At 35.8% G+C, this 16,020-nt stretch overlaps 1 protein-coding gene across 3 annotated transcripts in view; it reads left to right on the forward strand.

Annotated features, from left to right (window-relative positions):
• LOC149538468 (uncharacterized) overlaps positions 1 to 16,020 on the forward strand; it is a 174,364-nt gene that overhangs the window by 126,946 nt on the left and 31,398 nt on the right. Inside the window, exons 7-8 of one of the 3 annotated variants that reach the window (XM_089799796.1) lie at positions 938 to 1,006; positions 1,166 to 1,356. The exons of 1 other annotated variant lie outside the window; for it this stretch is intronic. In XM_089799796.1, coding sequence (XP_089655922.1) covers positions 938 to 972 — 35 coding nt within the window. In that variant the 3' untranslated portion in view covers positions 973 to 1,006; positions 1,166 to 1,356. Of the gene's footprint in view, positions 1 to 937; positions 1,007 to 1,165; positions 1,357 to 10,182; positions 10,251 to 16,020 lie in introns of those variants that run through there. One more of the 3 variants, XM_089799795.1, reaches the window with a different exon arrangement.

Here is a 16,020-nt window from a genome sequence, read left to right on the forward strand (position 1 = left end):
CATGAATGGAAATAGACATAACAAAACAAGACTTAGTTCCATTTAAGTCTCAAAGTCTACAAATATCACAAGAATCACAAGCATATATGAGAATGAAGGGGATCCCATAAGTACTCAATTATGAAGCCTCCCTCTGAAGCTAAAAAAAATTCCCTCTAGAGCTCAACAACTCCCTCTTAATTAAAGCAACCTATTGTCTTTCTTGTTATATCCTGCAACAATGAGAGATAAAAGATCATTCGCTATTTATAATCAACTTTTATAAATACTGAAAAGGTATCCACTCTAATTTTTGACTATTATAGAACTTCAAAAATCATAAGATAGTTATATCAGCAATTCATGCAATACTTATCTCTGCAACCTGTACCCATGATGAGTTTACACATATCATCAAGATCAAGTTCGCTAAGATGCAATTACCACAGCCCTTTTGCTCCTTTTGTTCTAAATCTCTGTATATGATCTTCCCCTTTTAAATGAAGATATGCATCATCAATACAAACAATGTTGTAGATGGAGTGAGGTTAATAATAATTCATAAAATCTATCATTTAGATCAATGCAAACACTATACCCAGTGTTGTAAAAATTCAATATTCAATGATAATAAGTATGGAATACTTATCTCTTCCATATGCAGATTCACCAATGTTTAAGCAACCGAAAACAAATTCAAACAATCATACAAACCACAAGTATTAGTATAGTATTGACTATAGATGGAGAGAGCAACAATTTATGTCACAGTGACTTGCCCCTCATTCGAGGATGTATTGAGAAGGTGGTTCAACCCAGCCTCTTGAACTGCTACCCCCCCAACTTTGTCATTAAAGCTGGTGACTGCTGCAACATCCAGATGAAAATAAGAAATCGTAAATTCAAAACTGAAAGACTTCGAGTTCTTTTACTTATTTATTTTATTTTTTTATGGCAGAGCTGGAGCACATGAAAAGGAAAACTCCACCATGACTTGCCCCTCATTCGAGGATGTATTGAGAAGAAGGTTAAACCCAACCTCTTGAATTGCTATTTCCCCCCCTTTGTCATTAAAGTTGGTGACAGCTGCAACATCTAGATGAAAATTAGAAATTGTAAATTCAAAATTTTCAAAACTGAAAGACTTTGAGTTCTTTTATTTATTTATTTAATTTTTTTATGGCAGAGTTGGAGCACATGAAAAGGAAAACTCTGCTGCTATTTGCAAGCAAAATGGAGATACAAACAATGTTGTAGATGGAGTGAGATTAATAATAATTCATAAAATCTATCATTTATATCAATGCAAACACTATACCTAGTGTTGTAAAAATTCAATATTCAATGATAATAAGTATGGAATACTTATTTCTTTCATATGCAGATTCACCAATGTTTTAAGCAATTGAAAACAAATTCAAACAATCATACAAACCACAAGTACTAGTATAGTATTGACTATAGATGGAGAGAGCAACAATTTATGTCACAGTGACTTGCCCCTCATTCGAGGATGTATTGAGAAGAAGGTTCAACCCAGCCTCTTGAACTGCTATTCCCGCCCCCCCCCCCCCCCCCTTTGTCATTAAAGCTGGTAACTGCTGCAACATCCAGATGAAAATAAGAAATCGTAAATTCAAAACTGAAAGACTTCGAGTTCTTTTATTTATTTTATGACAGAGCTGGAGCACACGAAAAGGCAAACTCCACCGTGACTTGCCCCTCATTCGAGAATGTATTGAGAAGAAGGTTAAACCCAACCTCTTGAATTGCTATTTCCCCCCCTTTGTCATTAAAGTTGGTGACAGCTGCAACATCCAGATGAAAATTAGAAATCGTAAATTCAAAATTTTCAAAACTGAAAGACTTCGAGTTATTTATTTATTTTTATTTTTTTATGGCAGAGTTGGAGCACACGAAAAGGCAAACTCCACCGCTATTTGCAAGCAAAATGGAGATCCTTTCTTTTATATTTGTTACTGACAAGGCAGAAAAAAAAGAAAAGAATAAAACTTCCTTTGTCATTATGAGAGCGGGTGCCATGATTAGACGTGTTGAACAAATGCATCCTCTTATCGTGTCGAGAACTCCCAGATACACCTCTTACTGACACTATGCACGTTAAAGATGACTAGACGTTAGCACTGGTGCCTGATAGATATTCCTTTACTTTTTCAACCTCGTGAGAGATCCCTGTCTGTTTGGACGAGCACACACCCATTACATATTTATCACCTGCAACACACACTAGTTCTGACTGAAAGCGATAGAACCCAAACAAAATATCAATAATCACAATAATGTCATAGAGGAGCTTGTTTAATCATCCACGAAATGAAATAGCCAAAATAGCGCATGATAAAGATTGATGGCATTCAAGGAATAATGTTTCCCCCGTCCTTTTTTTTAATCACTGATGTTAGCAATCACCGCTACGATGACGTTAGACACATATGCAACTCATAATCAAGTTAGAAATAAGGAAATTTCATGAAATGAGCAATAAAATATTAAGTCACGATCAATATAGTCGACGATTAATTTATGATACTCTTTGAAATGGAAGGTATGAGCTTTGACATCTTTGACCTTATAAAGTTTCACCGCATTGCAAAGATTCACCGCATATAAAAAAAGAATTGAATGCTTTGATGTTATATTTGAGCTCCACGAATAAAAGAAGGTTGATCAGCATGTGACATCTATCAAGAAGTATAACCAGCCTTCTAACCAACCCTATAGACACAAAGAGAGATATATGAAAAGAAACGATCATGCGAAAGCCTCTGCAAAAATGCAAAGCCATCGAATAACATAGATGCTAACAAAAGTGATAACATCTTTGATCATCATCTTCCCGTAGAAACATCAAGACATAAAACAAGAAGAATGTTTTTTGTTGAAGAAGATCACTCGATAAAGAAGCACCCAAAAAATGACTTCTCTCCAAAGAATAATAGAACTACTTTAGATAGAACTACTTTATTGCTTTTATTGAACTAGGCTCTGATACCATGTTAAAACTAGAGCCTAGAAAATCATAAAAATAACCAGCAATAAGAGAGAGAGAAAACTAAAACAAAGAACACCAGAATTATCCTGGGAAAACCCTTCGAGAATGAAGGGAGAAACTCAGCCACACAACACAAATATACCTTTATTGATAATGAAATGTTCAAGTGTACAATATCCTTTGCTTGAGGTGAATATATAACAATAGGAGAGATTCTTCACATTATAATCGAAGGTCTCTTGAGATTCCCATAACTCTTATAATTAATTACAACTCATTGAATATTCATGCCTCAATGCATGTGAATGACACATGTCATTTACGTTTAATATTACAATTAAACATGAGTGTCATTTTCAGTTGAACGTAACAATAACGGTAATAACATTCATATTTCTAGATATAAAGATCTCTATCGCAGCTACCATCTTCAACAGCAATAAGTAACAAGATATTAAAACAAGTACAAAATTTTAAAATGTAGTGAAGGGAGGCCTCTAATTATCCCTCATGGAAAACTACTCAGCATCAGTGGAACTCAGTAGAGTGGGTATAAAGACATCAACTCAATTTGACATGATTTCTCCATCAATTTCTTCTTTTATTTGTAAATTCGAAAGTCGGGGGCCTGGGGACGACAACCCGAGTAGGGTCAAGGAGTAATGTCCCTTACAGGGTCTTGAACTAGTGCGCAAGGTGCTCTCCCTCTTGTATGGCTTTTAGATTCTTTATTTTTGAAGCGTTTTTCTCCCAAAATTGTTGTGTGGCACTTGAGTGGCAGTGGTGGTGCTTGGGCTATGGTGGGGGGACACCCTGTCCTTGTCCCAAGAAAGCGGGGCTCCAAGGGCGGGGATTGCATCCCTATCTAAGATTGCTTTAGACGAGTCTTTTCTAAGCTATGCCAGAGTCAACACAATGTAGCAACAATTTATCATTTTGAATCTAGATAGTACCCTTAGTACTTTGACCAAGCACTACAATATTGATTCTCCACATTTCTAAGACCACCCAAATGGAGTATACTTTCATTTGCTTTATTTTTCCTCACCACTATGTTAACAACACTAGGCCACAAGGATATCTTAGTCTTTTTTATAGCATGGGCAATGATATGCTCCTTGTACCTTTCTATGTAATAAGGTCTTAAAAATTCTTCCATAGTGTTTACTAGATATGGGTATATGGTAGTTGTCAAAGGTAGTGGTGTCAATGTCTACACAAATAATGTAGTTGGCTGAAGTACAACCACTGATGTGGTAGGAATGGTAGTAGTATAATATCTTTACTCTCCTCCATGTCTTCGCCTATCATTAGTGTGACTTTGGCTGCGCTTTCGCTTGCCAAAGACACCTCAAGGAGATTGTGTCTTCATTGCCGCTGTCAAATGACTAATGTTGGCACCTTCTTGGCATGGCCTCTTTATTGCAGGTTGATCACCTGCTGCTAGTAGGTTCAGGTGAGTCTAGTAGAAGATAGCTAACATATAGGGCTCCACACAATTGAGTGGCCTATAATATCTGCATTCCTTTACAAGCACTTGTATTCACACTTCATCTAGGTAATGGCCAATGACATGACGTGACATGTAAATGCCCTATGGTCTAATAGAACAAACCCTTGTATTCTCTCTAGATAACATTGCCATTGAATTGTATATATTGTTTGTCCTCATTCCTGCCATGAATTTAACTTACCGCACTATTATGTCTGATGTACTGCTAGTACCTGTAAAAAGACTTTTGATCATGTCAAGAATGCACTTCGAGACATCTATGGAGAGTGTCTTTTTCACGCCCGATTGCTACTTTTATTCCACATGCTGCTCCAATCCTTTTTTGGTAGGTCATTTCTACACACCAAGTCCAACAAGTGCTTCTTTTGATCATGTCAAGGATGCACTTCTAGGCATCTGTGGAGAATGTCCTTTTCACGCTTGATTGCTACTCTTATGGCACATGCTGCTTCGATCCTTTTTTGGTAGGTCTTTTCTACACACCAAGTCCAACAAATACTTCTTTTGTTTGGTAGTTATCTTGTACTTTTTTAGCATGGTTGCGCTCCTTTACACAGTATCTTGAACACTCTGGTAAATTTTGTTGGCTGAAAGGACATAGTAAAAAATTGCTGCCAACCATAAGGGATAGTAGTTTGGTGAGTACGATGGTAGCAACATGTCACCGTTGCTCCCAACACCAACTCAAACTATCTGAGATTGAATACCGACAACTGTATTGCTTTGTCCACCTCTGCATGCCTGAGGGCTTCCTTCGTCTCATCATTTCATCTATTTCATTACATCAAGTGGCAAGTGCAACACCAGTGCCACTTAATCCTTCCCAGGTCTGGGCACTAGTTGAAATCTTCTCCTAATTTTGTATTCACAACCTTGACGTTTTCACGTTTGAGCTACTGTTTGTTGCTATTTTCTGTTTCGTTTCCTTTTTCTTAGTTGTAAAACGGTTCCTTGTATTCATTGTGTCTCCAAAATTGATAATCAAAGTGAGTTTCTTGAATTGCATTGGTCTTCAGTTATCTTTCTATAGCTGAATTCAAAATTTGAATTTGTTATACTTGAGTAGTATGGTAATGCAAACCTTTTTTATGGTTACAGTCAACAAGAGTCATATGGTGATGTCTTGGAATGGCTACAACAATCCTTGTATGACCACAATTTGCAGCAATAGAATCTATATGAGTCATATGGTGGCCAGGGTTAAATGGAGTCTTTGCATGGTGGAAATGTGGTGCGTAGCACAATTTCTTTAGATGGTGTGAACAATTCCCTCCCATCACAGTTCAATGGTAGCCAAGGATTGAACCCAAGCAAAAGAAGAAAAGGACCATACATTGGGAGAAGGATGAACATATTGTATGGTGATAGGAAGGCTACTAATATATCGTATGACTCAATAGGGAAGGTAGCTTGTAGAGGTCCAAACTGTACATAGGCAATTCAATAGATAAATCGTATGGTAGTAGTGACAAACAATCTTTGTGGTTCCCAAGTTCATATGATGACAACACACATTAGGAGTAGTTATACGGTGGCTCATGCTTCTAGCACAATCTGTATAGTGGCAATGCACAGAGGTAGCCTTATGGTGGCAATGCACAGAGGTAGCCATATGGTGGTAGTGCACAAAGGTAACCATATAGTGGTAAGAGGCATAGAGGTGACTCATATGGCATCGAAGTGAGGATGGAGGTTGTGGTGGCTTTGGGTGCTAGTTATTGTACAATGTTAGCAGGTTTGAAGACAACCCTTCAATTGTCACTTCCTCCTAAAATTTGCAAGTTTTTTCCACACTTGTTCCTACCAATTATTAGTGTAATTAAGCTCCCCCCTCTTTTTATAACCTATATTCCTTTACTGCTTGGGATTTTCATTTTTATATTTTTCTTTCCTTCTCATTTTTTCATATATCACTTTTGTTGATGTTTGGTAGCTTAGTTGGATAAACTATGAGACTAAAGTGCATATATATATGAGATATTCATTTTTCATTGTACTAATTAAATATTAATAGACCTGTCCCATGGAGGGACATGTCTATCCATTTCTCATCCAATATAAGAGAGATTGTTGCACTTGGAACACACATACCGAGAAGGCAGTTTATTACATCTACAAACGATCCTCTTAAAATAACATGATATCAAAGCCTAATTGCAGATGCAAATCGAATGCAGAATCTAAGAAAGGGATTATACTTTGCATAAAAAGAGAGCACCACTGAAGAAATACCAATTAGGCAATAACAACATATAGTATATTGACTAAAAGAGAAACGAATACATATAAGACTGCTTTTATAATAATCATGGTAAGAAAGTTTGATAGTTGAAATTGCACAAATATGTCTTTGGGAGCTTGCTTACTACCAGACGAAATTACGTCGACACAAAGGGCTTTGAAGTTGAATGGTTCTCTCTACCAGAATGGTTATTAATTGAAACAAATAAGGAGATCAAGATAGGCTGGAGGGGTTGGATACTCATGAGGCTCCAATGCTATTTGAATTTGAGCATTTAAGGTACCAATTGGAACTACCTAACACCCACGAAGAGGCAATACAAATAATTAGCAGAGTTTACTGTAGATGATTTGACAGTTACGAAGATCTTATTGTCATGAAGTCAAGGATGATGGGGAGACTTGAAAGGTTGTAGTGTGAGTTTATGCTCTACACGAAGAACAACACGATGCCCGACAAGAAACATTTCACCCACATGTTTATTAAGTGGATGATGAGACTCCCTCCCACATATAGTGGAGATTACACATAGACTATCTAGCGTACATCGGGTTTTCTGCATAGATAAGTAATGGACCATGGTAAATTAGGGAAAGAATAATGCTTTTCAATATACAAAGACCTTAGATTAAACTATATGAAAAGTAGTAGTATTGGAAATGACAAGGACCCATGAAAGTGGGCATTCCATTTATTATATGTATTCAACCACCAAAGGTGTAATATCCACTTTTCCTGGGGTCTTAACTAACATCTAACATATCAAAGAAATATAGTTATTACTTCATATTCATAAGAAGACAGTTATATCAGTTATGTTCATGTGAATGAGATTAACGGTTACAATCACTTAACGGAAATCTCATAACTAACAATTGAAGATACCATCAATGAATTTACCAAGGAATTTAAAATCTACATACCATAGAATTCAAAACTGAAAACCGTGTAGGGTTAGGTCATAAAATAACTCTTAAGGAACATATAGCTATACTACTTTATTGTAATGACAAATACCAATATATCATCTAGGGCATCAAGCACTAATATATCATCTAGGGCATGAAATACCACTGTATCAATTAGGGCATCAATTACCACTAGATCATTTAGGGCATCACTTACCACTATATCAATTAGGGCATCTATTACCATTGGATCATTTAGGGCATCACATACCACTGTATCAATTAGGGCATCAATTACCATTAGATCGTTTAGGGCATCACATACCACTGTATCAATTAGGGCAATAACATTTAGTTAGGAAATACACTCATATTCATTATTCAAATAAATGGAAGACTGAAATATCAATCCATCATATAAACCTATCTCTTGCATATAGATATATTCCATGTCCAGTTGGAAGATCAACCGATATAATTGGTTTCCATTTACATTGACGAGAAGAGCTGCTTTCATTTAAAGGAATAACTGAAAACAATGATATAACTCAATCCATCTTATTTTCTACTTGAATAAACATCATAAAAGTAAAATACCTGTTACCAATAAATGTTTGAATGCTTAACTTATCTTTGTCTGATGCACGTCTCGACATCTTGTGGAGAGGGGAAACATTGTTAGGGGCTTAACCACCCAACCACAGACTTTAAACTTATCCCCACACTTTCTCTAACTAGAAAGACCCTCCCTACTGAAATAGACATGGAACACCTTGTCAGCCACGGAGCATCCTAATACTTAATCCCACCACTCGACTTGACAATAGAATAAATTAAGTGGACATTCATGAGCTATTTAATGATTCTTTTAAAAGTAATAAATTCATTGAATCGCTTCTGATTCTAGTTTCATGTTTTTGCAGATTTTCTCTCCCCTCTTCACCCTTTTTCTTGGCTATCTAGCCGAGTGAGTCCTAGGTGCTCAAATCCTAGAGTAATCCAACTATTTTTCTGAACCTTAGCTGCTGTAAAGAATAATATAGTTTCATTATTGTCATAATACAATTCCTATGATTTGTGACTTCTTCTGAAGAATTTACAATCAATAGATTGACATTGGAATTCAACTGGAAACAAAAGACGTCTTGGTATAACAATACATTTGATTCAGACTTAATCCGGGAGAAAAGGATTCATCAAATATGCAAATCGATATACAATCAACAATGAGACATCGAATAAATTCTTGCATCTACAAATTTCGAGTGCATATATAAAGCAATATGAAAGGGAAAAGCGGACCACATAACCTAACCACTAAAAGTATGAAGCTCGGTTTGATTTCCGTATAGTTCACTCTTCTGAATTACATATCCAAATATAGAGCTTATATTCTTTTAAAAGTAATAAATTCATTGAATCGCTTCTGATTCTAGTTTCATGTTCTTGCAGATTTTCTCTCCCCTCTTCACCCTTTTTCTTGGCTATCTAGCTGAGTGAGTCCTAGGTGTTCAAATCCTAGAGTAATCCAACTCTTTTTCTGAACCTTAGCTACTGTAAAGAATAAAATAGTTCCATTATTGTCATAATACAATTCCTATGACTTGTGACTTCTTCTGAAGAATTTACAATCAATAGATTGACATTGGAATTCAACTGGAAACAAGAGACGTCTTGGTATAACAATACATTTGATTCAGACTTAATCCGGGAGAAAAGGATTCATCGAATATGCAAATCGATATACAGTCAACAATGAGACATCGAATAAATTCTTGCATCTACAAATTTTGAGTGCATATATAAAGCAATATGAAAGGGAAAAGCGGACCACATAACCTAACCACTAAAAGTATGAAGCTCGGTTTGATTTCCGTATAGTTCGCTCTTCTGAATTACATATCCAAATATAGAGCTTATATCAGATAAAAGGCTACGACTTGGTTTGTCCTCCAACCAAATGCAACAAATAAGAATAATGAGAAAAAAAAAAGGGAAGTAGAAGTAATAATGCAGAACTCTCTGTTTCTCTGTTCTTCCAACTTGTATATAAAGGAAGACATTCAAAAAATATAAAGGCTTCCAAGAAGCCGTGACTCTTTGGGCAATTATTAAAAAATGAAAGAAAAATTGCCTTCTTGAACCACCGATAAAATTGCCAAGTGTACATTTTCGCCTTTTATAAGAAAATAGATAAATTTGGAAGAGAACTCAAAGGTTAGTTATTCAAAAGAATAATTTATAAAGTTATATATATATATAAAATTTATCTCCATATCTTCTTCAGGTGTATGCATATTTGGATATACGTATTTTAATAGATATAAGCTTGTATAAATTAATACTATGGTGTCACCTTATTTTTTTATATCTGTGTGCACGTACATATATATGTATTATATTGAAGTGATGAGAATGTCAATCATAAACCATTAAAGGTATGTACTTTGATTAAGATAAAATGTTTAATGTTTTAAAGATTATGCAATAGCTCATGCATGTCCAATGTGTGTATCTTGTTATGCAGTCGCTAGGTCCTCAACCATGGTGATTCAAGATGCGTACCCATTTGCCCAGTGATGCCCTTGTGCCCAATTCTTTTCTGACAATGCTTCCACCCCTTTGACATGCTCCCTACAAGGAATTTCTCCACAGTTAAATCATATCACCATAACAAGTTATTAATCATAAATAATCATAATGGCTAACTGCCTTTTCAATTCCATGAATTCATGATAAATAATCAACTATCTAAAATAGCTTTAAAATATCATTAGAACGGTTAACTAGCATGTTATCTTCATATGAAAGTATAACGACTAACCATCTTACCATTTTGCAGGATTATAACTAATTTTAACTGTCAATTGACTTCATGTGAACCTCAACGGCTATATGAATATTTTAAATTGGGTCAAAAATTGGGATGTAACAGAAGGTAAGTATTAAGTGTTTATTTTTATATTGTGAATGAGATATAAAAGCATATTAACATAGGAGGATAACACATTGATTACCAAACCGACAAGGTATATGTAAAAGTAAGTATATTTTGTAAGTTTTTCTTTTATAATTAATATTTAATATGTTATTAAATATAATGGTTATATTAAGTTTATAAAGAATGATATTTAATATTTGATAATATTGATATTGGAAATTTAAATTAATTCACGAATGAGATTTGATGTTTTATTAAATATAAAGTTTTAATTGACTTGAAGTATGATTGGTAATAAGATAAGATAAACTAAGATAATAATATTAATGTGAAACAAAAAACCGCAAGGGTTTATGGGACTGAGCATACAAACAGAAGAGCCGATGAGCCGACCAAAGCAAGAGCACCAAACGATGCTAGAGAAGAAACAAAACAAGACACGAAGCCAGAAAAACCAAGGTAAGGACTCAGGATCCTTCTTTAGTACAAAGAAATCAGTCACAGAAGGGTATAACTGTGAACGATCTAGAGTCTTAGATCCTCACTGAGAACCATTGGATGAGTGTCGCTGCTTGGAAAAGTTGGTGCAGTGTTGGACCGATCTGGAGTGAGTCATATAGGATGGCCTTTTCGTGCCCCATAGTGCAGACAAGGGGAAGAAAAGGTGGTGATGAGCTGGTATGAGATATGGCCCTAAGGTATGAGTGATTGCAGGGTATGTTCACAGAGCTAGGTGGCCTCCCGTAGGTAAAGTGCAAGGCAACGTTGATCAATATGGCTAAAGAACGCTGAAAGAGAAAAGCAATCTCTAAATAGATAGTAAAATCTCCCTCTAATCTCATAGTAGATAGGACAACGAAATATAAAGTGGGTCTCAGCCTCCATCTTCGCCAAAGTACACAGTCGATAGATCCGGTCCTCTCTATCCATATGGTGATCGGTTTGGACCCAAAGATGGTGGGAGCCAACTCTGAAGGAGCCCAAAGAGAATCTCAGAGTGTGACTCCAACGCCAATAAAGATAAGTAGGGTGGACAATAATACCATTCTGAATCTCAAGAAAATGCTTAGCATAAAAGGCAATCTTCGGATGTAATCCACTAGGAGGATCACACCAAGTAATGATAATATATTGTCTATAGATATCCTCTCTAACATGCTCACTCAACTCTTGACGTGAGGGAAGGAGGTGAGCAGGAGCATCCAATGAGAAGTGGTAAGGAGGAAGATGATCAATCTCAATCTCGATCGAACTCAACAAAGAGGTGGCTTGGGTGTACCAAAAATAGGATCTAGTACTAGTGTTAGACCTGTTAGTTCCCAAAACCGCAGATTGAAAATCCAAGAACCTGCCACTTCTCCGATAGGATTCCGCAATCAGGTCTGGCCAACAAATGGGAATCACCTTGATTCTCCTACACTTCAAGCTCTGCTATGCCTAGGTGGGTAAACCTTCTCCTCGAACTTCATTACGTAGTTCAAAGCTTTTCTAAAGTGAATTTAAACTTTGGAGTTCTTCAGCTGGAAAATTCCTTGAACTCAATGTCACTGAAACTGGATGCTGAGTGTTTGAATGTTTTGTATAATTGAATAATAATTAATTTGATGCTTGCAAGAAGGAATTTATAGATTTTCTGACTTCAATAAAAAAAAGACTAGTGCCTCTGCTCATCCGGGCAATAGAGTCAACTTTTGTGAATTTTCACAGACAACTTTATAATTTTTTACACACTTTACTGCCAACAATTAAATAATCAAGATGTGACAGATCAATTATTACGCAATCTTTAAATTAGTCCTAATTGAATTTTAACTCCTCTATGAGACAAACTGGACACAAATACGGAAATGATTTAATATTTCACAATATCTACGATGATCAAATTTTAAAATGCTAAATGACCATGTCCACTTATCCGATATTTAAATTGTATACAGAATTCCAAAAAATAATTACAAAGGACGACTCGCTTGTAGTTTAAATCTCCATGCCATTTAAAAAATAAACAAAAGACTTTTTATTTTATTATTAAAATAAAATAAATCATATTACAAGTCATATTAAAGTCCTTATCCCTCCGTACAAGTAATATAAAATATAAAATACTTTTCTCCGAAGGGAATATGAATGTAATTGTTCGGATATATCTTTCTGAATACTACAATGTCCTATATATATCTTTTAAGTATGAAATCGTGACTTTTCAAAATAAAAAGTCATGTTGCTTTTCTTTTAATTAATCACATTCCTTCATTGTGATCTTACTTGATTTGAAGCGGACCTTTTGCAAGAATATTATATCACATAAAATATGGGCACGTTGTATTTTTTATTGATGTGAATGTCGAAGAGAAAGGTTTCCAAAATTGCGCAAATGTATGTATCTTCTCGTCAAAGATTCCCGGGAAAGACATCGCCTCGCATCCATCATCAGTATCATCTTCTTAACCAACAGAAATCACGTATAGAACATAGCATGCCGTATTCCTTTTTATTACAAGCAAACACACAAATTCCTTTTATTTTTTATTTTATTTTAGGCTCTGGAATCCATGTTTGCACATAATTGTTTGTTCTCTATTGCTGTTCATACTCTAACATTCTCCTTTTCTTTGACGTCAGAAGTCTTGTCTTCAGAGTCACTGAGTTGTTCGTCTTAGGTAGATTGCTCGTCTTCAAAATCAATACCATCCTTACATGCTCCCGTCAATCCCTCAATATTTGGCATTCGCTATTGTTTGCATTGTTCCTTGCCGTCTCTGTATCTGTGTTAGGTATGGGCATTGGGTATGAGTTCCATGAATATCTGATTGTTCTTTCGATGACAATATTACATCAACACGGGCAAATAGTTGGGCCTTCATTGGTGCAATAACCTTCATGTCTGGTTGAGTATTGAAAAGGTGAAGCATCATCAATTCTGCAGATATCATTTTCCTATTTGGAGAAGGACATTCTTGTCTGTGTGGTATATGATATGAACTGCTTGAGCTTCAATTAGATTGAAATGTGAGAAGTTGTATAGCTCCTCATAGTTATGGTTGCCAAGGGGCTTTGAGAAGTTTAGTATGTGGAGTATGTAACTCTAGTAAAATCAATTGTTGAGAGGAGACAATACAAAAGACATTGCTTGCAGCTAGCTTTCTGAGATTCCCTGTATGTAATACCGTGGAGGACAAGGCTTGAACATAGGTGCTTTAAATGTAAGCTTTTGTTGGCTAGCTCTTGCCATCTTTTTGACAAAATAAACAGTTTTAAATAATAGATGCGATCACTTTCCTAATCCTCAACCAAGAAAATCTATTGCTGAGCAGCTCCATGCAGATTTTCTGGAATTATTCAATCTTTAAAACACTTCATGTGAGTGGACCTATATTGGCAGATAAATGGATTCAAGGAAACCTTCATGCTAGTGTGGTATATACAACCTTTAGTTCATTGGCACATGTGCATGTTATAAAATATTTGAGGCAAAAGCTGTTCATGAGCTTTGATTGTTCCTACTACCATTACTATCCTCCCCAACTGCACAGTAGATGCTTTGTGGATCCATATCTCTATGCCGCATATCACACTAAACATTGATCCATGTTTTGTAGACTTATATTAAACATTGCAAACAACATAGTAAGAATCATCATTGCTGCATCTTTGAACTTTCTTTTCTTCAGCAAACCAACATTGCTTTCAATTTTTTATCAAGTCTTCGACATTATTTCATAAATGGAGGTCCTAAATTTTGCCAAGATTTTGGCTCCATCAGTGGCTCTTGTTGGGGCCATATGCCACTTGTGGGCATAATGAGATTCAAGCTATCTCTAGAGGAGCAAACCGAGCATCCATGCTTAATATGATGCATGACGAAATTGGGTGGCCCTGGGCCCCCCAAAAAATCTACTTTGGTTCTTTCCTCTATCAAATACCTTATTCTGATCAAGTACTACTTTCAACCTGCTGATCATGATATGCTTTCCCTTCATCATTTGTTTAGGATCAGAATTCGCCCTTTCTTCATCAACAAGAGTATTTAAAAATGGATAAATTTCTGAATCATTCAACCCCAACATCTGAACCCTTGTTGAAGCTAATGCATCGTTTTTATGGACACCACTTAGTAGATTTGTTTGATCAATGCATTCTCTAGTATGTATCTTACCTTTATCTTTTGAGAAGTCATCAGGTGCCCTATGATTTTTGCTGAATGGAGGATCCTCATAGTCATGATTTTGATTAGTCATGCAAACATTTAGATCACTGTTTTGAACATCTCCTTGCACACAATATGCTTTGTTCCCACACTTCGGATATTGCTTATCCTCACAATAAGGCATTGAGAATGGTTTATCTTCATCGACTGTTACTGCTTTTATATCAAGATGAGATGGGATACTTGGATAATTTTCAGAGTCATGCTCAAACATACTCTCCTCACTACACATTTTTGATTCTATCGCTCCTTCACATATTTGCTGCAACTCCTGCTCATGGGATGAGCCGAAAGATGTGTCACCTTTTGAATACACTTCATGAGTTTCATCAATTCAAAACCAGACCCGCTATCTTCATCATGGTGCTGATGGATTTGACTACATGGAAAATCTTCCTCAAACAATGGATTTGAGAACATAGTGAACTCAGATATATCCCTTTCTGCTTGCTCTTCAAACAATGGGTTTAGGAATATAGAATATTTAGGCATGCCTTCATGAGAGCTCTCATTTGAATCATCAAGTGTGTCATCAACAAAACTAATGTCTTCATCAACATTACCTTCAGAACTTTCCTCTTGTTCATACACCATATAATGTTCTACTTCATCCTCACTATATGATTCCTCAGAATGATCATCTCTTTCATCCAATGTCCCTTGAGAATGCATTGCTCGATCAACTTGCTCACCATGGTGAAACGAGAAAAAATTTGAGCCATTTTTCTCAACATGTTTCTAATATTCCAGATCTAACAAGGCTGAAATCTCTTCCACACTTAGAGAATCCTCTTCCTCATTTTCACATTCACTGTCATCTGTAGGCATATAACCATCATCATGGGCTGATTCTCCTTCCAAATGTTCAAAATTTTCATCTCCATTTGAATCTGAAACTTCATTTGACTCATATGTTACTTCAGTCTCGCATTCATTTTCCTCTGTAACTAGTTCATTATCCATGAGTTTGAGAAAGTTAAGAAACTGATGATCATATAAAAGGCCTAACTCCCGCATCCTATAGAGAAGATGAGATGATGGAGGTCTATATTCCGAAGGTATTTCTTGATAGGCATTAAACATTCTCATAAAGAATTATGTTGCAGATTCATCTTCTTGTTTTTCTAAGTTCCAAAATGCATCCAAAGGAGATATATAACTTGAACTTTCATCCAATATTTGGAAAAGAAGCATCAAAGCGGGAACTTTTGGTGAGA

Source organism: Cupressus sempervirens, chromosome 9, assembly GCF_028749045.1.
Source record: "Cupressus sempervirens isolate cs-2001-9-10 chromosome 9, ASM2874904v1, whole genome shotgun sequence".
Taxonomy (NCBI): domain Eukaryota; kingdom Viridiplantae; phylum Streptophyta; class Pinopsida; order Cupressales; family Cupressaceae; genus Cupressus; species Cupressus sempervirens.